General features: G+C 38.4%; 1 protein-coding gene across 2 annotated transcripts in view; it reads left to right on the top strand.

The window, feature by feature from the left end:
- The first annotated feature begins 10,841 nt into the window (after positions 1 to 10,841).
- Nup107 (nucleoporin 107) overlaps positions 10,842 to 24,451 on the top strand; it is a 35,385-nt gene continuing 21,775 nt past the window's right edge. The window contains exons 1-8 of one of the 2 annotated variants that reach the window (XM_069988367.1): positions 10,842 to 10,928; positions 13,081 to 13,172; positions 14,840 to 14,926; positions 15,789 to 15,904; positions 17,326 to 17,470; positions 19,742 to 19,845; positions 21,648 to 21,775; positions 23,395 to 23,443. In XM_069988367.1, the coding sequence (XP_069844468.1) occupies positions 10,921 to 10,928; positions 13,081 to 13,172; positions 14,840 to 14,926; positions 15,789 to 15,904; positions 17,326 to 17,470; positions 19,742 to 19,845; positions 21,648 to 21,775; positions 23,395 to 23,443 (729 nt within the window). In that variant the 5' untranslated portion in view covers positions 10,842 to 10,920. Of the gene's footprint in view, positions 10,929 to 11,683; positions 11,759 to 13,080; positions 13,173 to 14,839; positions 14,927 to 15,788; positions 15,905 to 17,325; positions 17,471 to 19,741; positions 19,846 to 21,647; positions 21,776 to 23,394; positions 23,444 to 24,451 lie in introns of those variants that run through there. The other variant, XM_069988376.1, reaches the window with a different exon arrangement.

Consider the following 24,451-nt stretch of genomic DNA (forward strand, 5'->3'; position numbering starts at 1 on the left):
ATCTACGCAAAAGAAGTGAAAGATTATATACCAACATGATTTGCTTCCACACTGTAATAGAAAAACTCATAAAATGCCCATAACTTGAAAGAATAATTGAATAAATTTTGATTCATGCATAAATTGGGTGGTCATTAGTTGTCTTGCCATCATGGTAATGAATGCCTGTAATCTAAACATTCTGAGGAGACAGAGGCAGGAGGATTGAGTATGAGACTTTGTCTAAAAAAAATTGAATGATGTCTAAAGATTGGCTTTTAGAAGACTTATAAGGTAGTGAAAGCAGACAAAATACAGAAAAGGGGGGGTATATGTGTGTGTGTGTGCACGCACATGTGCACCTATGTTACATGAACTGGAGAAGGTACTGAAGGAAGGGAGGAGTAAGGAAGTAAAGAAGATCCAAATAGGTGAGAGAAGAAAATCAAAAGTATAGCAGTCAGTGGGGGAACCAAAGCAAACTTAAAGGGGCACCATTTTCATGAATAAATGAAAGAACTTTCTAAAATATAGATTTTTAAAGTTATATGAATGTTGGACTACTTTTGAGACAAGCTTCCTATGTATGCCTAAATGTCATTATTATATGTTAGAATTTAAGTATGTAAGAGATAATTACGGTAATGACAGGGATAGCAGTGAATGACTTGATTTAATTTTCCTTAATGTTGCCTTGCTATCTTTAAAAAATAATTTAAAAACTTTAAATATGAAGTCATCATTGTGACTACATAGTTAAATCAGAAAAAAATCATCCAAAAATCTTATAAATTGCAGTTGTTGTTGTTTTTTTTTTTTTTTTTTTTTTACAGCTAAAGGAGTACAGTTGATCTTGTGAAGAGTGAAGAACAGACGTCCTCGCCTAGGATGGTAAGCTTTTCCTAAAGATTAAATTTGGTCATTTTAAATTGCAGATAAGAAACCAGGATGGAGTTTGAAGCACAGGTTTACCTAATGCCCTTTGGAGAATAGATTCAAGTTTTTCAGAGTTTCACAGGTGATATTCAGGGTATTTTTTCTTAGCATTCTATTGCGTTGCCAAAACTTATAGTCCCTCAGATTTATGCTTTTAAATGCATGTCTTTTTATAGCCACTGCAGTTTGTTCTTATATGCCAATATATTTGTAGCTCAAAATATTCAAAGTATTTTAAGAGTCAGTTTCTGCTCTTACAAACTAAATACACTACATTTTCCAACAATACCTTGTAATTCTTATAGTTTTAAAACAATATTTGTAACATTGTGAATGCATAATTTATTGTGTGTGTGCGCACGCGCATGTACACATGCATGCATGCCAGTACTTGGGCTTGAACTCAGGGCCTAGGCACTGTCCCTTAGCTTTTTCAATCAAGGCTAGAGCTCTACCAATTGATCCATAGCTCTACTTCTGGCTTTTGGGTGGTTACCTGAAATTAAAGACTCAAGGAAGGAGCTGGGAAGGCGGCCCAGTGGCAGAGTGCTTGCCTTGCATGCATGAGGCCCTGGGTTTGATTCCTCAGCATCACATAAGCAGAAAAAGCCAGAAGTGCCTCTGTGGCTCAAGTGGTAGAGTGCTAGCCTTGAACTGAAGAGCTGAGGGACAGTGCCCAGGCCCAGAGTTCAGGCCCCACAACCAACCAAAAAAAAAAAAAAAAAGCTCAAGGAATTTTCTGCTCTGGCTGGCTTCAATGATCTTCAAATCTCAGCCTCCTGAGTAGCTAGTAACTAGCCTCCATGAGCCACCAGTGTCTGGCTATAATTCATTTTAATGGTACTTTTGTATGTAGATGGAACCCAAGGCTCCCATATGCACTGTACCACAGAGCTGATTCTTTGCTACAAGAAGGTTCTTCAGAGATCTTCCAAATATATTTGCTTAGTTGTGGTAGGCTGGCATTCTGCCAGTTGAGCCACAGCTCCCATTCTGGCATTTTACTAGTTAATTGGAGATAAGAATCCCGCTAATATACAGGCTGGGAAGGTGGCTCAGTGGTAGAGCACTTGCCTTGCATGCCTGAGGCCCTGGGTTCGATTCCTCAGCACCACATAAGCAAAAAGGAAAAAGCCGGAAGTGGCACTGTGGCTCAAGTGGTAGAGCGCTAGCCTTGAGCTGAAGAACTGAGGGACAGCGCCCAGGCCCAGAGTTCAGGCCTCACGACCAGACCAAAAAAAAAAAAAAAAAAAAGAATCCCGCAAATATATCTGCTCAGGCTGGCTTCAAACCTCCATCCTCAGATCTTAGCCTCCAGAGTAGCCAGGATTAAAGTTATGAGTCACAGGCACTTGGCTTGATTTTCAGGATTTTCTGTGCCATGTAGAAGTATGTGGAAACAGAAATGTAAAATGGTCCATTTGTAATAATAGTCTTGTGGTTTAGCTGGAGAATGTTCTGTATCAACAGGGGATAATGATTTTAGTTTTTCAGCCTCCAGGATCATTTCTACTATTGATAAGTACTGCCATGGCTGTAAAGCAGAGTCCTTGTAATTGATTTGTCTGGCAAGCCTGTGAAAGGAAATTCATACTGCCTCCAAAATGTCTATTCTGCTTAAGACACTGGAAGGATAAACCACAATGAAAAACTGTATATATGTTTATATATAATATGTGTGTATATATACAATACATGTGTATATATACACATAATAAACTATGCATTCACAATTTACAAAAATTGTGTATGTATGTCACAGAATTCCAAGAAAAATAACATGATTCCATTTTTAATCTGTTAATTTCTTTTTGCATATACTTTTTATTTATTAAAATTTCAGCTAATATGTAAGAACATTAAAATTTGTATAATATGGTATTTCAGTAATGTATATGTTTTGTGGTGCTTAAATTAGGTGAAACATTAACAGTTATCATTCTTTACGGTGCAAACTGAAAACCCTTCTAGCTTTTTGAAACATAGAGCACATTATAAATATTTATGTCCACCCAACTGTGCATAATGCAACAGAACTACTTTTTTTTTTTGAGGAAGAACTCAGGGCCTGGTGTAAACAAGCTCTTTACTATACTGAGTCACTTTCAAAGTCTTTTTTATGTACTTTTTCAGATGTAATCTCATTATCTTTGCTTGCTCTGGCCTGGAATTTGGAGCTGAGATTCCAGGCATGCACCACCACTCCTACCACACCAGAACTCCTGACTGCTGTTCTGCTGTAAAGATGTCAACGTTTAAGTCACAATTCACTAAGAAAAGAGTAACTCTAAGATGAGAACATTTAGTTCATTCCTGTAATCCTAACATGTCAGGAAGCTGAGATTTAAGGATCAGGGTTCAAAGCCAGCCAGGGCAGGAAATGATATGAGACTCTTATCTCTAACTAACCACCAAAAGCTGAAAATGGAGCTGTGGTTTAAAGGTAGAGCACTATCCTTAAGCACTAAAGCTCAAGGACAGTACCCAAATCCTGAGTTCAAACACAAGAACCAGGACCAAAAAAAAAAAGTTTTAGATTTCACCACTTTGCTTTCATCTTAAAATTGAACACAGCCCAAAAAACAAACCAAAAGAAATGATAAAGTTCCAGAATTTTGCTTTCAAGCTCTACAAGATCAAGCAGATAAAAATGTCATCTGAAGTGATACAGATTATTGTGAATTATCTTTATATCATAAAATGAAAATCTACATGTATCAAAGTTACAATCTGATTATATAAATATTCTTGCTAGAATATTGTTTAAAGACTTGGATGCAGTTGTATTGATTGAAAATCAAATTAATACCCATTAACCATAGGTAGAACTCAATAAAATATAGTCCCTGGTTTCTTGGAGCTGAATAGCAAAAACTTCTTGAACATTTACTACATATTGTGCATTATTATCCAACATGTTTTCATATTAGCCAATGCTCTGTGTGGGTGTGTGGGTGTGTGGGTGTGTGTGTGTTCGTGCACGCACGCCCTAGTCCTGGGGTTTTAACTCAGGGCCTGTCCCTGAACTTTTTAAACTCAAGGCTAGTGCACTACGAGTTGAGCCACAGCTCAACTTCTGGCCCTTTTCATGTGGTTAATTCAAGATAAGAGTCTCATGACTTTCCTGTCCTGACAGGCTTTGACCCATGATCCTCAGATCTCAGCCTACTGATTAGCTAGGATTATAGATGTGAGCCACCAGCATCTGGCACCAACACATATTGATTGGCTAATATTCCAATACTATTCTAAATGATTTACATTTGTTATAAACATTTAATCCTCATAGTACATCTGTGAGTGTGGGTATCATTATTTCTCTTATACAGAAAGCCAGAGAGGCTAATTTAATTTGTTCAAAGTTCCTAGTGGGAGGTCAAGGGTTCAGCCCAAAGAGTCTGTACCACCTCTCAACTACTGCAAAAATATTACTTACTATTTTGCATGTTTCCCAGAAAATACTCATTAACTCAATTTTATAGGAAATAAATGTAGAGAGATTAAATAAGTCATCAAAAGTGAAGAGACAATGCTCTTTCCCACTATACTCCTCTACACTACTTAACTGGGAAGGCAAATAACTAAGTGACAACTAGGCTTCACATTAAAACTCAGGCTCCATTTGGTCTCAGAGTAAACCACATACCCCATCACCCCAGAGAATAATGTCCTATCTGGAAAGACATAATGTTCTCAATCAATAGCTTCTCGCCATGTGGTCACAACTACTTCCTTTCCTAGAATCCTATCAGTGTTGTATAGAGCCTTCCATTAGCTCTTCTCTTCTGCATGAAGTTCAAACAAACAGTTGTGTGAGGACACACAACTTACATTCCATGCTCAAATATTTTCCCTGTCCCTGACTCATGAACTTCTCCCTCTGCTTTGCTTCCTGTCACAGAGGTAAATTTACTTTGTTAAGAAACGTTACTCGGCATAGCAATGTGACTTTATTTAAAGCTACCAAACACTTCACAATGGTTGCTGTGAGGGCTGTGTACTTAAAGATGGTAAAATAGTAATTGTATATATTTTTTACCACAACTGTTAAATTTTTAAATGGTCTATACCAAGAGGAAAACACTGTCAATCAACCATTAATATCAACTTAAAAGATAAATATCTCAGCCAACGCTGGTGGCTCATACCTATAATCCAAGCTACTCAGGAGGCTGAGATCTGAGGATTGCGGTTCAAAGCCAGCCTGGGCAGAAAAGTCCATGAGACTTTGATCTCCAATAAACCACCAGAAAACTGGAAGTGGCACTGTGGCTCAAGTGGTAGAGAGCTAGCCTTGAGTTGAAGAGCTCAGGGACAGTGCCCAGGCCCAAAGTTCAAGCCCCATGACCAACCAAAAAAAAAAAAAAAAAAAAAGACACATACCTCTAATGGGGTGCTAGTGTATGGGTGCTAGTACTAGGGTTTGAACCCAGGGCCTAGGCACCCTCTCTCGGCTTTTTCACTCAATCCTGGTGCTCTATCATTTGTACCACAGCTCTACTTCCAGATTTTTGGTCATTAATTGAGGTAAAAATTCTCACAGACTTTCCAGATTGGCTAGCTTTGAACCATAATCCTTAGATCTCAGCCTCCTGAAGAGCTAGGTTTACAGGTGTGAGACATCAGTACCTGACTCATTTTTTTAAATCTCTGGGCCTGAGCTTGCTAAACAGGTGCTTTCCCATTTAAGCTATACCTCTTAGGTTCTGTTTTTGCTTGGCCTGCCTGCAGGTTGTTCTTAAGCCTTCTCATATAGCTGGAACACAGGCATGAACCACTGATCCCCATCAGTTTATCCTCTTTCTGATTTCACATGGCAGGAGTGGGAAAAAAATAAGCCTTATGGGAATGTTTGGAAAACTGTGGAGAAATATGGCTGCAATTTAGACTTGGGGCTGAGATAATGACAAAAATGATTCCAGACAGAAAAATCAAATCTGAAGGCTGAGACAAGGAGCTTTGACTTAACATTGAGATCTGGAGGAAACTGAAAAGTGAGTGATGAGTGCATTTACATTTTTAGATTATTTTAAACAGCATGAGGAAAGTATTCCTTCGTGGGACTTACCTTCCCTCAGAGAAGAGATGATGAAGTAGGACTAAGAAGACAAGGAGGGTGTGAGGAATAGGAAAAGACTCATTCCACTGCAAGTATTTATAGGGATATAGCAAGAAACAAAACAGATATACCTCTGCCCTCATGGAACTTTAGTAATGTTGAGATTAGATTCTAGGTCTTTTACATAGGTGTCTCAATGTGACCACTTGCCAAACTAAGAAATATAGAAAAGATAGGGCTGCCATGGCTGTTTGGTGGGGAGAGAAGGAGGAAAGAGACTTGAGCTCTGATTTAAAGTTGGAACATGTTAAATTTCATATGCCTTGTTCTAGGGGCTGGTGACTCACATCTGTACTCCTAGCTGCTCAGGAGGCTGAGATCTGAGGGTTGAGGTTTGAAGGAAAGTCCAAGAGGCTTTTATCTCCAGTGAACTAGCAAAAATCCAGAAGTGGAGCCATGTTTCAAGTGATAGATCTTTAGCCTTGAGTGAAAAAGCCAAATGAAAGCAAGAGGCACCGAGTTGAAGTTGAAGCCTCAGTATCAACACACAGAGAGAGAGAGAGAGAGAGAGAGAGAGAGAGAGAGAGAGAGAGAGAGAGAGAGAGAGAGAGAGAGAGAGAGAGAGAGAGAGAGAGAGAGAGAGAGAGAGAGAGAGAGAGAGAGAGAGAAGAGAGGCAAGTACACACACAAATTTATATGCCTTGTAGCCTCAAAGTAGGATCTGTCCAGTAAGCAATATCAGTCTGGAACATACAATCAGGGTTTGATCTATAATATAAATTGAGTGGTCTGTTAGGGAATGATTAGTAGTTTGAAACCTGCAGACAGTGCATAATTGTAGATGGAGTGGAGGGATGGGGTCTTTAGCTCCAAACACTTGGAAAGATTTTTATTTAAAGGAAATGCAGATTTCTAAAGCCCACCAGCTCCAGCTAAGAGAAACCTTGGTGGTCAAGGAAAAGCCCACTAATAACATAATGGCATGCAAGGCCAGGAAAAGAGGTAGGAAGAGATTGATAAGTCGTATCAAACATTACAGAGATGATGATAAATGAAAAATAAACTTCCTGGCAAAGATACTATTAGAAACCTTGTTTAGGACAGTTTCTGTTTAGCACTAAAGGTTGATGTCAGAGTAAATTAGGTCATTTTTTATTATAAATTGAAATAGAAAGGAAAAAGAATGCTATTCTCAAAATGTTTGGCTATATTACCATTAATATCGATAATTTTATATGAAAGCATGCTTATAATATTAATTGGATAAATAGGTTATTAAATAGTGTATAGCATAATTTTACTTATTCCAGTTATCTATTACTACATAAAAAGCCACCACAGTTGAATATGATAGTGTATGCTGCAGTCCCAGCTACTTAGGAGGCAAAAATATGAGGCTTTCAGTCCAAAACCAGTCCAAGAAATAGTATAAGATCCTACCTAAAAGCAAAGTAAAATTCAAGAAAGGAATATGGTCTTGGCTCAAGTGGCAGAGAGCACTTGCCTAGCAAATGTGAAGCCGGGAGTTCAGGCCCCAATACTGCCTTCCCCTCCAAAAATGCAATGGCATAAAATAATGTCTTATTAACTCCACAGGTTATCTGGATTTAGTGTGTTAGTTTTTACATTTATTTTAACTTTAAAAAAAATTCTTGTTGTAAGTATGTGCTTTCACACTAAGGTAACTAAACTGGTAGATTTTATTTTAATTTTTTGGTGCTGGTACTGGGGTTTGAACAACCCAGGGCTCCCTGAGTTGCTTGAGACTAGAATTCTACCACTTGAATCACAGCTCCGATTCTGGCTTTTTGCTGATTAATTAAAGGTAAGAGTCTCTTGGACTCTCTAGCTTGGGATAACTTCAACCCTCGAATTCTGGCCTCCTGAATTTCTAGGATTACAAGCATGAGCCACCAGCACCTGGCTGAAACTGGGTGATTGTTGATTATTATATTTTGGAGAATTGTACTCACATAATGGAATCATGGGAATTCTTTCATGTTTTCCCCTTTGCTTATGTGTATTTTCTTAGCTGCCTATGTGAAACACACTTATTGCATTGACATTAAGAAAACTGCTGTAGCTGTTTGTAATTTAGCTATAGAAGTTAGTCTAGAAGGAAATGGGAAAGTAAAGACTTCCCCCAGAAAGCAACAATAGCTGAAAGAAGAATTCTTTTGGAGAAAGTTTAAGGAGGGAGGGAATTCAGCAGATTTGAAAACAAACTGAACTCCTGTGCTGACATAATTTAAGAAATACTCAGTGACATTTATGTAATATCTCTGCCTTTGCTCCCATAAATGTAATTTTAAAATGTCTTAAAATGATTATCATATAGAAACAATTAGATTAATAGAAATTGAGATACTCTCTGCAAACTGATCCAAATAATTGAAAATGTCATGTCAATAGGGCAGGGGTTGTAGCTCCATGGTAAAGTACTTACCTAGTATGCAGGAGGCACTAGGTTTGATTCCAACAGTGGAAAACCAAAGGGAAAACAGAAGGGAGGGAGGAAGGAAGGGAATAATCCAACTTTGTTTGTTTGGTTGTTTCGTTGTGGGGCTTGAACTCAGGGTCTGGACACTGTCCCTGAGCTATTTCACTCAAGGCCAGCACCCTACCACCTTGAGCACCACTTCTGGTTTTCTTTCTGGTGGCTACTTGGAGATAAGAGTCTCACAGGGACCTTTCTACCTGGGCAGTTCAGATCTCAGCCTCCTGGGATTACAGGCGTGAAGCACAAGCACCCAGCGATTCCAACCTTAAGAAGAACAAAGCATTCCCAGGCACTGATGGTCATGCCTGTAATCCTAGCTACTCAGAAGGCTGGGATCTGAAGATCATGGTTCAAAGCCAGCTCAAGCAGATATATCCAAGAGATTTTTATCTCTAATAAACACCAAAAAGCTGGAAATGAATGTGTAACTCAAGAGGTAGAGTACCAGTCTTAAGTGAAAAGCCAAGCAAAAGCATGAGGTTCTCAGTTTAAGCCCCAGTACCATCACCATAAAAAAAAAATCAACACAAGTGTATGATCCTATATTGGTTCCTATATTGGAGGGGGACAATTTTAAGGAACATTATTTGAGCATTTGGGGAGGGGGATTTATATTTGCTAGTAATGGTATTCTGTCATCAATATTAAATGTTATTAGGCAGAAGAATATATTATCCTTGTTTCTGAAGTGTCAAAGAACAAAATTTCTTTCTTTTTTTTCTTTTCTTCTTGTACTGGGGCTTGTTGGCTTAAACTCAGAGTCTTGCTCTCCCATTTAGCTTTGTCACTCACAACTGGAGCTCTACCACTTGAGTCAAACCTCCACTTCCAGTTTTTATTATTTATTGGAGATAAATGTTGCTTGGATTGTCTGCCTGGGCTGGCTTTGAACCATGAGTCTCAGATTTCAGCCTCCAGAGCTGAGCCTCACATTCCACAGTCTCTGCATGTGACTGGAACACAGAACCCTTTTCCCCCTAGCCTGCTCTCCCTTATTGTGTGCTTTTTGGTACTTCACTATACTTCAAGTATGACATCTAAACTTTTAACAAGGAATTCATTGCTGGGGAATATGTGGTAAGAACCTGAAGCACTGGTTTGCAGGTGGAATAAATTTGCCTGGCACTGACAAAACTCATTATAACTACATTTCGCTTCCCATAAGAACAATCATACTTTGTACAAAGAAATTAGAAGATAAGAAAGGTGAGAGAACACCAAGGTGTGATCTTAAGGTTGTTGACAAGGGAAAATAGAATGTTTTGATGATTTACTATGTATAGAGTGCGTTAACTTTTTGTGATATAGTAATTGTTATCTCTATCTTTCGGAGAAGGGATCTGCACCCATGCAGGTGGTTTGAACCTAGATCAAACCCAAAGCCACATTATTTCTCAAAATGCCACGTTGTCTGGGAGTAGAAGCATCTTTCCTGAGAACAGTTTTCTCAGAATTGGTGCAGACTATAAATGCCTATGGCCAAGCTTCAACAGATTTCCTTGTTTCCATCTGGAACCTAGGAAGAAAACAAAATATTGACTTATTGAAGCAGGACCAAAAGATAAATTGCTTTTGCCTAGACAGCACTTTGAAATAGGGGGCAGTGCATCACCTTTATGCTTGCTTTTCCATTTTATTTATTTAATTATTAATTTATTTACAGTGTAAGTCCTGGGCTGTCCCTGAGCTGCTTTTGCTCTTACTGCTCTACCACTTGAACCACAGCTCCACTTATGGCTTTTTTTTTTTTTTCAAGTTTAATGGAGATAAAGAGCCTCAGACTTTCCTGAGGATTGATCCACGATCCTCAGATCTCAGCCTCTTGAGTATCAACATTACAGGCGTGAGCCACCAGCGCCCAGCTGCTTTTCTACTTTTGAAGACAGATGATCTTGTACTCCATAGAGGAGAACATGATCACGGGTGGGGAAAAAAGGACAGCTGGAAATTATGGAAAACAATTTCAAAAACTACATTGGGGTTATGCTGCAATTCAAAGAAATGAGTGCCCAGAGAGAGACAGAGGTCTCCGAGGTGCGGTACAGAGCTCAGAAGTCCGATATGCAGGGCTACACAGACTGGTATTATTGCGGATGACCGATACTGTACTTCCTCGGTAGGCCTGGACCACGCCCACACAAGCCAGCAAGGCCAAGTGGCAGCTACGCGCCCAGGCTAGATGGGATCAGGCTCCGCCCCCACCCTCCCAGGCCCCGCCCCAATGCGGCCCGCCCAGCCACGCAGGGGCCTGGGGCTCTAGGCGGAAGTCCAGCCTGCTCCAGGTAGGAACTTTGTTTCTTCCCTCCGATGCTTTTCTTGGAGGGCTGGTTTAACAAGCACATACTTCCGGGTTGAAAGGTTTTGCTTCCGGAGAGCGGGAAGGCTGAAACGCGGTGGTAAAGCTGGAGCCAGACTAGCGAGCTTCTAGGTGGCGAAGGTCCTGGCCATGGACAGGTAAGACCTGATGGTGACCGCAGGGGCGCGCCCGAGGCTGCGTGCTTCTTGCCTGTTGGCGGAACCAAGTAGATGAAACCCTGTTTCCAAAGGAAGCCGAGGAGAAGGTCCTGGAGACCGCCTGTAGGACTTCTTTCCTTGGGCCTGCAGTTGGAAAACTCTCAGAGGAAAGGCCGGGACGTGGGGGACGCGGGCGGGGGCCGGGGCCGGGGTGGTGATGACCTCTCGCTCCCACTTGTAACTGCAGTCCGGCGGATGCTGGCACCCAACGTTGTACCTCCCAGAGGTGGGCGGGGTAGGCGGTGAGCAGGCGTAATGCATGCTCGCCGCGTATACTAGTGAAGTTCACTATGATCAGGCCAGACTTTTTTTAAAAAAAATTAGATGTGCTAATAGCAGATAACTAAATCATGATTATGCCAGCCACCTGAATTATTCAGGGTTCTTGCTTCGGGAAATGCATTTTATAGTGGAGGAGCCAAACAGTGTAAAGCTGGAAGTGCTAAGTACTCACTGCGGGGAAAGAAGTGAAGCTGGCAAGTGTCTCCTTGTCGCAAGAAGTTTCAGGATAACCTGTCAGACAAGGTGATTTTCTAAGCTGGTTTTTGAGTAGTAATAATAATAGTAGTAGTAGTACGTAATTAATATTCAAAACATTGGAATGCCTTACTAAGATACCTTACTTAAAAAGGTACTATGAAGAGCTGTACATTCATCTTCTTTTCATAGATAAATAATAGACAAAAGTAAGGAGGCTAATAAACAGAAAAACCAAGTTGCCAACTTGAAGTTGTGTATCTGCAGTCTCCATAAGGCTGGTTGATGAGTAAGTAAGTATTCACCATTGGACACAGAAGCAAATGCACACATGTATGCATTCACAAATGTAAGATATGAAAAGTGTGCATTGTCTGATATATATGTATATGGAGTCACATTTGAGGCTGAATACAGAGCTGAAGCTGTGATGTAGAGTGGCATTGTTACATTGCTAGCAAATAGGAATTTGCATGTGTAGGCCAGAGAGAGTGATCTTAGGATTTCAAGGGAAATCATATTCAGTTCTTGTTTGAAAACACATTTTAGGGGCTGGGAAGGTGGCTCAGCAGTAGAGTGCTTGCCCCACATGCATGAGGCCCTCAGTTCAATTTCCTACCACCACATAAACAGAAAAAGCCAGAAGTGGTGCTGTGGCTCAGGTGGTGGAGCGCTAGCCTTGAGCTGAAGAGCTGAGGGAAGGCCTAGAGTTCAAGCCCCATGACAGACAAAACAACAACAACAAAAAACCCCATACATTTTAGTTTACATGGTTTAGTTTGTAGACCCTTGGGTAAAAATGGAGATCTGGAGTATTGTAATTTCCCAAGTGGTAGGACAAGGGACACCCTTAATGTACCCTGAAGAGAAATACCTTGAAGGATTGTTTCACCAATTTAATGGAGGTCTTTATTTACACTCTCATGTCACTGAATCCGTTTTTTGGTTTCTTGATTTCAGATGTCACAGTTAATGATTTTACTACTGTACTTCAAATGTACATTGGACATATGATCAGAAAATATGCCACAATAATTAACAATCTATTGAGATTATACTTTTCATACCAGTGTCTTCTTTGGCTCTTTAGATATTAAGCACATTTTTAAATTCAATTGGGGGGGGGAAATCACTTCATTTTTTTAAAAAAAGCTGAGCACTGATGTCTCCAAACCTGTAATCCTAGCTATTCAGGATGCTGAGATCTGAGGATCATGGTTTGAAGCCAGCTGATTAGGAAGAGATTCTTATCTATAGTTAACCAGAAAAAGCCACAGGTAGAGTCATAGCTCAAGTGGTAGGCCACTAACATTGTGCAAAAAGTTAAAACCTCTAAGTAAGCAAAAGTCTCTTACATTTGGTTCACTTCTCTTCTGAGTTTTGAAATACAATAGAACAAAAACAGCATCATGTGTGCTACAAAGTCAAGGAAGGCTGTGATATATGAGACTGAATAATCAGCTATTGGAACTAGGATGGCATTCTTGACAAATATCTCCAAGACTTGGTCTGTTGGTATAACTGTATTTTGACTGACCTAAAGCCTTTGTTCCCAATCATGATGATAAAGTTCTTTGCAAATGTTACATAAAACAGCTTAGTAATATTGTTCTAGGAGCGGCTTCGGAGAGATGTCATCCCCTGTGATCCGGGAGGCGGAGGTGACACGGACGGCACGAAAGCAGAGTGCTCATAAAAGAGTTTTAAGTATCCTTGCATTTTATAAAACTTTTAAAAAAATTATTTTCTTTAATTAGTTGTACAAAGAAGTTTCCATTCTACAAAACAATATATGAATACAAAGTGTCTGACATTGTCACCTATCGCTCCTAACCCATCCCTTCTCTCACTTTTTTTTTTTTAAAAATTGAGATTAGGTGATTACATAAATTTCACATGTTTCACAGTATTGTGGAATAGTGATACTTAGTTACAATGACAAACACATTTTAACCTTCACAAGGCAACTTGTCATTATCATGGTCTATAAAGTGAATTCTATGAGCTTTGACAATACAATTATTTCTTCCACATCAGGTGATGTTTAGCTTTCTTTCCTTTTGCTTAGTGCAAGCTGTTCCCACTTTCCCTCCCGTTCCTCCCTTCCCATTGCTGTCTTTGGGTTGCTTAGTTCATTTTCATCTATATCCAGTGCAGTTGATGGGTCCCTCTGTTGTATGTTTTCCCGTTTCCCACTGATTCTGTGTCCTCCTCCTAACTTCCCTCTGTTGCATGCATATATATACACACACACGCGCACACACCGTATATGTGGTCAAGAACATGGAGTCATTTAGCAATGATAGGACAAAGTGGGTGGCAGTCCTTTGTTTCTCAAGTCCTGTTTACTTTGTCATATCTCCTCGCATTTTGGCTTTAGCCTCCACATATCAGGGAGACCATGTGCCATTTGTCTTTGCTCTTGGCTTACCTCACTCAAAATGATTTGCTCTAGTTCCATCCATTTCCCTGCAAATGCCATTATTTTGTCCTTTCTAATGGCTGCATAATATTCCATTGTACATAGGTACCACAATTTTTGGTACCACATCCACTCATTAGTACTGGGGCATCTGGGTTGTTTCCATATCTTGGCTATTGTGAACAGTGCTGCAATGAACATGGAGGTGCACGTGTCCTTGTATTCTGGTTCCTGTTGCTCAGGGTAGATGCCTAGCAGTGTTATGGTTTAGTCATAGAGGAGGTCTGTATTTAGCTTCTGAGGTACCTCCAGACTGCTTTCCAAAGTGGTTGTATTAGTGTACATTCCCAGCAGCAATGCAGTAGGGTTCCTCTTTCTCCACATCCTCTCCAGCATTTGTCATTGGCTGAATTTAGGATGTGGGCCATTCTGACTGGGGTAAGGTGGTATCTCAGTGTTGTTTTTCTTTGCATTGCCTTTACAGCCAGGAATAAGTATCCTTGCATTTTAAGATTCACAAGTTTTCAGCATGCTTTGAATTGGTCTTTTTATTAGATATTAAAAATTAGCTATGATAATATTGTAGAAATTGATTTTGTGTACTCCACAGATAATTTTTTTGGTAAATATAATGTTCTCAATGAAATATAGTGAGGTTAAGATATATTGCTCTGAAAGACAGACATTGTATTCTACAGATTCTATTTTATGTCTACTAAGATTAATCTATATTTTTAAAATTTGAAATCTGATAGAGAATTCTTATGCCAATATATAGCTATCTAAAACTGACATCTGAAAACTTTAATAATAGAGGGAATTAATTGTTCTTTGCCATAAAATATCTTGCTCTCAAAAAATGTTTTCACATATTTTGTATTAAAATTAGAGCTAATTCCAACTTTAGCAATCTCTTCTCTGTGTGGAAAACTTTTCTTAACTCTTTCTAAAGTTCGAGCTTCCCAAGATGAAAATTTTGGTAATATTACACCAAGAAGCCAGATCATTCCTCGAACTCCCAGCTCATTTCGACAGCCTTGTAAGGTTTCTTTTATTTTCTTTTCTTGCTTTGATAACATTTAATAATACTAGTTATAATACCAGCTAACTTTTATTAGGTACATAATAAATATTTGGTTACAGTATTAAAAGCTTTGTTCAGTGCTGTGAACAAAGCACTGTACATCACATAAATATATAGTGATCGTGACATAAGCATTGTTATCTCTATTTTACCAAAACCAGAAGTGAGACTTGAGGAGTTGAAAGTCAGTATAGGTAATAAGCTCCATTATCTAAATAATGGAACTAACATTCAAAGAATAGTCTTGACTATAGCACAAGCCTGCCATACTGTACGGCCACAGTATGCTTTACAGAACTAGAGTTTGGATGAAGGACCATTAACCTCTATATAATGAAACCTGTTTGTAGTAAAACTTTTCATAATAGACTCAGTAATACCAAAAGTTCAAATTTAGGAAAATAAATTAACTCTTCATATTAAGGAAATGTTATCATTTAGAATATCTATTTATTAAGAATATAAGTAATTGGCCGGGTGCAAGCGGCTCACACCTGTAATCCTAGCTACTCAGGAGGCTAAGATCTGAGGATTGCGCTTGAAAGCCATCCTGGACAGGAAAGTCCGTGAGATTCTTATCTCCAATAAACCACGCAGAAAACCAGAAGTGGTGCTGTGGCTTAAGGGGTAGAGTGCTATAGCCTTGAGCTGAAGAACTCAGCCCAGGCCCAGAGTTCAAGCCCCATGACCAAAAAAAAACAAACAAAACCAACTATAAATAATTGGAAAGTAAGTATTGCTTTGTTTTGATGAATAATGTTTATATACCTGTTTTTTGTTTATTTGTTGTTCTTGTTTTTTAACTACTCATTTGTAGCTACTCCACTGAACCGAAGCTTACAACGGCATCCAGACATTTCCTGCATTCTTGGAACAGGAGGAAGGTCTCCCCGGCTTACACAGTCCTCTGGGTTCTTGGGAAATCTGTCCATGGTATGTATATCATTAGAGCTAAAACTTTCTCCTTTTTGATATTTTGTCTAAAACTCTTGTAATGAAAATTGATATCATAAAAGTAACCAGAACTGGGTGCTGGTGGCTCATGGCTGTAATCTTAGCTACTCAGGAGATTGAGATCTGACAATTGTGGTTTGAAGCCAGCCCAGGCAGGAAAGTCCATGAGAACTCTTATTGCCAATTAAGTGCATCACACACACCCCCCCCCCAAAAAAAAAATAAAGCCAGTGGAGCTGTGGCTCAAATGGTAGAACGCCATCCTTGAGCAAAAAAGCTCAGGGACAGTACTCAGGCCCTTAATTCAAGCTCTAGAGCTGGCACAAAAAAAAAGAAACTAGGTTGTATGGACTGACATAATTGAGTATATATTTGGAAAATTGAAAGCTTTAAGTTAATCTCTTGCTATGGGCGAAACTGTGAGCAGTTTGGATACAGGGAAAATGTTCTATTCTGCCAGTTTGCTGACCAGATGAAATACACTCAGGAATTGTTTGCTGATAGCTATAAACACAAAGCTGATAGCTTTGAAACACAAAAAGTAGATAGAAGAATATTACAGATAGATGATAGATGAAGAGTATCATAAGGAAGAGAGACACTGTATCTAGGGGATGTCATGGTCAATAGTATCCGAACTGAATTGGTTAAAGTACACTTGTCTGTGTCTGCTGCTGAATAGATTACTTGCTTTTGGAGGAAAACCACAAATACATTTGGTCACAGATGATATATGTTGTCATAGTATAGAAGGAGAATTTGACTGAATTTGGGTTTCTTACTCAAAAGAAATTTTTGGGAAACATAGATGACATGTTTTTTTATGGTATAGTATTAAAAAACACAGAAAGAATGTAAACCTGTAATTCCAAATGGCTTTGCCTAGGTATTTAAAATATCCCAATAGAAAAATAAAGTATTGCATCTGAGAAGGAAGCAGAAGAGTTTTTTTTAACAGTTGTAGAGTATTATGACACATTTAGTTCTGAGTCAAAAGTAGTTCTCTTGACTTTGGTATTGTGCTTTCTTAAGTAAGCACAGATTTTTATGCATACATGAAATTGTCTAAAGTACTTTCTGAAGGGTGGATTTGCCTGTTAAACATTTCTTTGTCCTAGAAAGTTATATATATTTTTTTCCTGTGGTGCTAGAGTAGGGCCTCATGCTTAGGAAGTAGATGCTCTTATCACTTGAATCATGCTTCCAGCACCAATTTTTTTTAATGTAGTATTCATTGGGTTTCTCAAATACATGGAATAGTTCACACACACATACACAAAAGCCTTTCATTTCCCTTTTTTTAAAAAACCTTGAGCCTCGACATTTTTTTAAACCTTATTTAGTATTAAGGTATTTTCTTATACAGTGACAACAGCTATCACTTTTCTGTGTTGATTAAGGTAACTAATCTGGATGACAGCAATTGGGCAGCTGCATTCTCATCACAGCGGCTAGGGCTCTTCACAAACATGGAAGCCCACAACATAACGGAGGATGTAAATCTCAGTGCTGTTATGTTACGTGAAGATGACCCTGGAGAAGCTGGTAAGCTGATTGGAGAATTTCTTTATTGAATGATCAATGAAACTATTGCCTACTATTCCTGAATATCATTATAATATATGTCTTTGTCCATTTGGTGGATATGACTTAAACATTATTTTTTTCAAAATTGTAGAGACTAAGCCAGGTGCTGGTGGCTCACACCTACAATCCTAGCTACTGAGGAGGCTGAGATCTGAGTATCACAGTTCAAAGCCAGCCCGGGCAGGAAAGTCTGTGAGGCTTGTATCTCCAATAAACCACTCAGAAAACTGGAAGTGGCCCTGTGGCTCAATTGGTAGAGCGCTAGCCTTGAGCTGAAGAGCTCAGGGACAGTACCCAGGCCCAGAGTTCAAGACCCCTGACTGACAAAAAAAAAGAATTGTAGAGACTAGAAGTCTGAGATAAAAGTATTGGTAAGGGGCTGGGAAGGTGGCTCAGTGGTAGAGCGCTTGCCTTGCATGCCTGAGGCCCTGGGTTCGATTTCCTCAGCACCACATAAGCAAAGAGAAGAAAGCCGGAAGTGGCGCTGTGGCTCAAGTGGTAGAGCGCTAGCCTTGAGCTGAAGAGCTGAGGGACAGCGCCCAGGCCCAGAGTTCAGACCCCACGACCAGACCCCCCCCCCAAAAAAAAAAAAAGTATTGGTAAGGTTAGTCCTTTAAGGCCTGTCTCCTCGACTTGAATATCACCATTTTCCGTAACTTTCCTCCCTCTGTATTTGTCATTTAGGTGATTAGTTATGGTCTTGGCTGCCTCTAGAAAATTGAGAGTCATGACTTAGTTCTTAGTTCTTAGTTGGAATAGTATCTTGCCATTTTGGTCTGATTTTTAATTCCTATTTGATCGGTTTAAAGAGCTTCTCTTTCTCTTTAGGTTTAATAGTAATCTCATACTGTTGATGTGAATTGTTTGTGTTGTTTGGCATGGGCACTAATTACTGTTTTTTCAGATAGTACTGTGACCTTGCTAGCTTCAGACTGGTTATTATCATTCCCTCACAAAAACACTATCTTTTTAGTGTTTGTACCTACAACTATTACATAGAATCTTTGTTATATTATCATCAACATAAACTCATGGATGAGTTGTAGGGTGCAAGTATCTTTCTGTGGTTCATTAGTTACAATACTTATTTCCATCAAAGGAAAGGAAACTGCTGCTCAAAGACATTAATTTGCTTGCTTAATGTTTCCTGGCTAGTTAGCCAGTTGAGATGACTTAGGCTGAAACCCCAGCTACTTAGGAAGCCAAGATAGAAGGATTATAGTTTGAGGCCAACCCAGGCCAAAAACAGAAAGACCGTATCACAAAGAACAAACTAGGCATAGCTGTACATGGTTAAATTCCCAGCAACCCAGGAGGTAGTGGTAGGAGGATTACAGTCTAAGGCCAGCCTCTGACAAAAGTGAAAGGTATAGAAAAAAAAGAACAATTCTTGTCAATGATTGTGTGCTGTTGCTATGAATGTACAATTGAGGAAATTTCAGCAGTTGTGGAAAACAGTATGTAAATTTTCAAAAAAAATAGAAATAAGATTAGCATATGGGGTTGGAGGTATGGCTCAGTTGGTAGAGTGCCAACCAATGAGCAAAATTATCAGGAACCAAGTCTGAGTCCTAGTCTTAGATCTTAGATTAATATATAATCCAGGAACTCCAATCCTGTTTACTCCTAGCTATATACCCAAAAGAATTGTAAACAGAGCCTCAAAGAAATGTTTGTATACCCATGTACAGCAGCATTATTTATGGCAGCCGAACAGTAACAGCAACCTAGTGTCCTAGGGATGGAGGAGTGGAAAAAACTGGTATATACATTAGTAGAATATCAGTCAGCCAAGAAAGGACATTCTTATATAAAGTTACAATATGGATGAGACTTTAAAATATAGTCAGAAATCACAAAAAGACTGTATTATTGTGCTTATATGGAATACTTTGTCAAGCTTACAGACACAAAATAGGATACACAGGATGGGAGAAGTACAAGATAGGGAATTACTATTTAATAGGTTCTGAAGATGTATGTTGGTGATAAAAAGAACAAAATATGAATATACTTAGTGCAGTTGAATTATATGCTAAACAGTGGTTCAGATGGTAAATTTTGTGTTTAATTTTTTAATGCATGTATGAGTTAATTCAGCATAGAAGGTAGCATGTCACTCTCTTAAAATACATATCTGAATAAAAAACTTGTATTTGTGTTTTCAAGCAAACAGAATTGCTTATAAGTAACAATTTTTGTATGTCCCTTTCCTCTCCTATGTCTCAGCATCCATGAGCATGTTTTCTGACTTCCTGCAGTCCTTTTTGAAGCACTCTTCAACTACAGTTTTTGACCTTGTAGAAGAGTATGAAAATATTTGTTGTAGTCAGGTAAGGCATTTGCATTATACATTCTTGGTCAAACTTCAGTACTTTTAGTTTTTTTTGTTTTTGTTTTTGTTTTTGTTTTTGGTCATGGGGCTTGAACTCTGGGCTTGGGTGCTGTCCTTGTGCTCTTCAGCTCAAGGTGAGTACTCTACTGCTTGAGCCACAGCACCACTTTCAGTTTTCTGGTGGTTTAATGGAGGTAAGAGTCTCCCAGACTTTCCTGCCCAGGCTGGCTTTGAACCACGATCCTCAGATCTCAGCCTCCTGAATAGCTAGGATTACAGGCATGAGCCACTGGCTCCAGCTCCTTTTAGTATTTTTTGAATAGCATTAGCCTACTAATTTCCAGACTGTGTGTAAGAGAGATCTCTTAGGGATGCTAGTGGTGGGAAGATCAGTCAGAACACCTAAGCTTTTCATGTCCTGAGGATCATATAAGATTCCTTTGGAGAAGAAATCTGGTGTAAAAGAGAAATTTTTAAATACATAAGGAACTCTTAAAACTTAACAGTATTTTTTGACCACCTGTTGACCTATAAAAGATCATGGTTTGAAACTACCACAGCAGGGCTGGGAAGGTGGCTCAGTGGTAGAGTGCTTGCCTTGCATACATGAGGCCCTGGGTTCGATTCCTCAACACCACATAAGCAAAAAGAAAAAGCCGGAAGTGGCGCTGTGGCTCAAGTGGTAGAACGCTAGCCTTGAGCTGAAGAGCTGAGGAACAACGCCCAGGCCCAGAGTTCAGGCCCCACAACCGGACCCAAAAAAAGAAACTACCATAGCAAAAAAGTTAATGAGACCTCTTCTTAAGCCCTAGCTGAAAACAGTGAGGTACACCTGCCATCCAAACTATGTGGGAGGCTAAGATTGGGAGGATAAAGATACCAGGCTAAACAGGGCAGAAAAGTCCATGAGACTGGCTCCCATGAAAGAAAGCTGGATGCTGTGATCCCAGTGATGATAAGCTTATAGTAGGCAGATCGTAGCTCAGGCACATGCCAGGCAGGAAGCAAGAGCCTAGCCTAAATATAACCAGTAAGAAATAAATAAAGGGCTGGAGGCTTTACTTAACTGTATTTCACCAGCCTAGCAAGTGAAAGGCCCTGAGTTCAAACATAAGCACTAACAAACAAATGAAAACTTGGATGTAACCAAAATGTTATTTTGTTGGTGGAGGAATAACATGAAGTACTCCAGAAAGTGAAATACTTGGTGTTTGGGAAAAAATGAGCTAACAAGCTATGAAAAGACAAATGCTGGGTGCCAGTGGCTCATACCTGTAATCCTAGCTACTCATAGCTACTCAGGAAGCTGAGATCTGAGGATCACGGTTCAAAGCCAGCTTGGGTAGGAAGGTCTGTGAGACTCTTATCTCCAGTTAACCACCAAAATACCAGAAGTGTCACTGTGGCTCAAGTGGTAGAGCACTCACCTTGAGCTGAAGAGCTCAGGGGCAGTGCCCCAGTCCAGAGTTCAAGCCCTACAATCAACCGAAAAAAAAAGACAGAAATGATCCTTCAATACATATTGATAAATGAGAGAAGCCAATCAGAAAAGGTATGTCTTCCAGTATATGACATTCTAAAACTAGGGTGATAGTGAAAAGATTGATAATTGCTAGGGGTTAGTGAAAAAAGAAGGATTGATTGGTGGAGCACTGAGTATTGAGGAGTTAGGGAAGTAAAACTTCTGATTCTCTTGTAGTAGATATATACCATTCTCTTTGTCACCACAAACCCTTTAGCACCTTACAGATAAAAATCAAAGAAACCAATTTTGTCTTCACATCAGTGTTTTTATTTTAGGTGAATATATTGAGTAAAATAGTGAGCCGAGCAGCTCCTGGACTGCAGAAGTTTTCAAAAACAGCCAGTATGCTCTGGCTTCTTCAACAGGAGATGGTCACATGGAGGCTGCTAGCTTCTTTGTATAGGTAAAGTATAGAAATGAAACATAAGTAACAGATTAATAGGCAAATTAATTTAAAAGTTAGGATATGATGTATTTGGTAGAGTTTGCTCATTTTGAAGATCATTATTTAGAATAGTTGAGTTGTGAAGAATTAAGTTACTAGAGAAGAAGCTATAATCTTAAAAAGCTAGTAATTACCAAAAATTGGATATGTAGCTGGACATAGTACTACCTGCCTATAACCCCAGAAGGTGGGAGGCTAAGGCAGAATGATCTCAAGTTCAAGGGCTAATAACAAGAGCCTATCTTTAAAAAAAAAAAAAAGTATAAATAAAAATTTAAGAAAAGTGCTAAAGATAATAGCATTGCTTAGGAAAGGATAGCAATTTAAAAAATGAACCTCATAGTCTGACTTTATGTAATAAAAGTTTGAAAGGAGTTAACTTACCAGGTATGTTGGTGCATGCTTATAATCTCAGCTGCTTAGAAGGCAGAAAGAGGTAAGAAAAATCATTGCAAATTCAATGATTCTCAGTAACAGCCTGAGCAAAATTAGTAAGACTGTATCTCAAAACCAAAATACAAAACAAATGGGCTCAGGATGTAGCTCAAATTGTAGGGCCCTGTGTGAAGCACTGGATTCAATCCCAAGTACCACCACCACCTACAAAAAAAAAAAATCCACCAGAGTTGTCTGTCAGATCTCAGTGGTTTTGATTCATACTCTATTGCTCAAGCTAATGAAAAAAATATTGAAAGAAAATCATATTTTTTGCCAAATAAAAATGCTTGAAAAGATACATGCATTAACAAGTATCTGTTAAAAACCTTGCAGTGTATATTTTTAGTAAATTCCAGTTGTGTTGTCAATTAGCAGGTGTTTACTACTTGTTTCTTATATATAAAGTATAATGATATATGAGTATAGATCCACAGGTTCCTTGTTCAAAGTAAAGTTCTGAAACCTCAAGTAGGAAGTATTTGGTGGATGTAAAAACAAACCTAATGGGCTGGGAAGGTGGCTCAGTGGTAGAGGGCTTGTCTCACATGCATGAGGCCCTGGATTCAATTCCTCAGCACCACATAAACAGAAAAGGCCAGAAGTAGCACTGTGGTTCAAGTGGTAGAGCACTAGCCTTGAGCTGAAGAGCTGAAGGACAGTGCCCAGGCCCAGAGTTCAAACTCCATAACCAACCAAAAAAAAAAAAAACTGTTAAACTTATGATTAACTAGATTATGAATACACATTTCATGTGCAGATATCAAACTCAATATTATAATTGCATTACCGTATAGATTTAAAATCATTTTATTCCTACAAAAATATTGCTGGGTTTGTTATCGGAGTTATGTCAGACTATTGTTGGTAAACTGATACCTCTTGTATCACATCTTCAAAATATAAACAAGTTATTTAGATTATTTTTAAATAGAAAGTCCTCAGCATATTCTGTATATTATTATTTCAAAATTCATGGCTGTTTATCTATTACAGTTATGTAGAAATAAAAATTATGTCTGTATTTTAAAATTAAAGTTAAATAGAAACTTTTTTTAGGCCAGATGAAAATGTAGATTTCAGTATGCAGTAGCTTTTTATGTATGCAGTAAGGCTTTTTAATTTTTATTGTTTTTCCACAGAGATAGAATACAGTCTTCCTTAGAAGATGAAAATATGTTTGCAGTTACTGTAAGTTTTGTGTTAATATTTCCTTTATGGATGCTTAAAAACTAGACAGTTTTACTAGACAGTAAAACTTGATATTTCACACTCCATCTTAAGTTTCTACATTAAAAAAATTTCACAAGTACATAAAAGATACAATCTTAGAAAATAATAAAACACTGATTTAGAGTACTAGAGAGATAGGTGACATCTTTTTATATCCCTCTGATTATTAAGCATAACACTTTGACCTGTATCTTAACTATACATTTTTCCATATCTATATATACATATACTCGCAGTGTTCTATAAAATTCTCAGTGCATTTTTCCATGAATGGATTTTCTATTTTCTAATCAATTATTACTAGAATAAAGTTTTTTTTGTTTCTAATTTGCTAAGAGTTGGAATAGGTATTGAATGCAATGTTCTTTTTTAGTTTCTATGTATATCTTTTAATTTGCTAATGTAATGGCTTGTTATTTCAAATAGAATAAACTCATGTATTCCTAAATATACCACTAAATTTTATTAGCCAGTATGTTATTTAGGACTTTCGTAAGTATGTATGTATTTTCTTTGTTGTTGTTTTGTTATTTGTTTTAGTTTTGCTTTGTAATTTTTCCTCATATAGTCTTAGTATCTAAGGTTGTAGTGGCTCTGAAGAACAAGTTTAGAAATCTCCATCTTTTTTTGTATTTTGTAGAAGAATGTGAGATTTACTTGACCTGTCAAGTCTTCATAAAAATATGCCCATAAAACAATCAAAATCAGATGAGCCTTTGGGGGCTCATTTATTTATTTTTTGCTATTAAGTAGTTGTACAAATAGATCACAGTTCGTTAAGTCAGGTTATAAGTACAGTGTGTTTAGATGAATTTCCCCCTTTCTGTCATTCGCCCTCATTTTCCCCCTTTTATCTCTACCCTCAATTTTTATTTTATTCTAATTTCAAAAGTAGTTCATGTTTAAAACAATAATATAGAGCCCAAAAAGGAAAAATAAATATTTCTTTGTATTTTATTTAGCATA

The sequence above is a fragment of the Dipodomys merriami genome, unplaced genomic scaffold, assembly GCF_024711535.1.
Source record: "Dipodomys merriami isolate MVZ:Mamm:240054 unplaced genomic scaffold, mDipMer1.0.p SCAF_10, whole genome shotgun sequence".
Classification (NCBI taxonomy): domain Eukaryota; kingdom Metazoa; phylum Chordata; class Mammalia; order Rodentia; family Heteromyidae; genus Dipodomys; species Dipodomys merriami.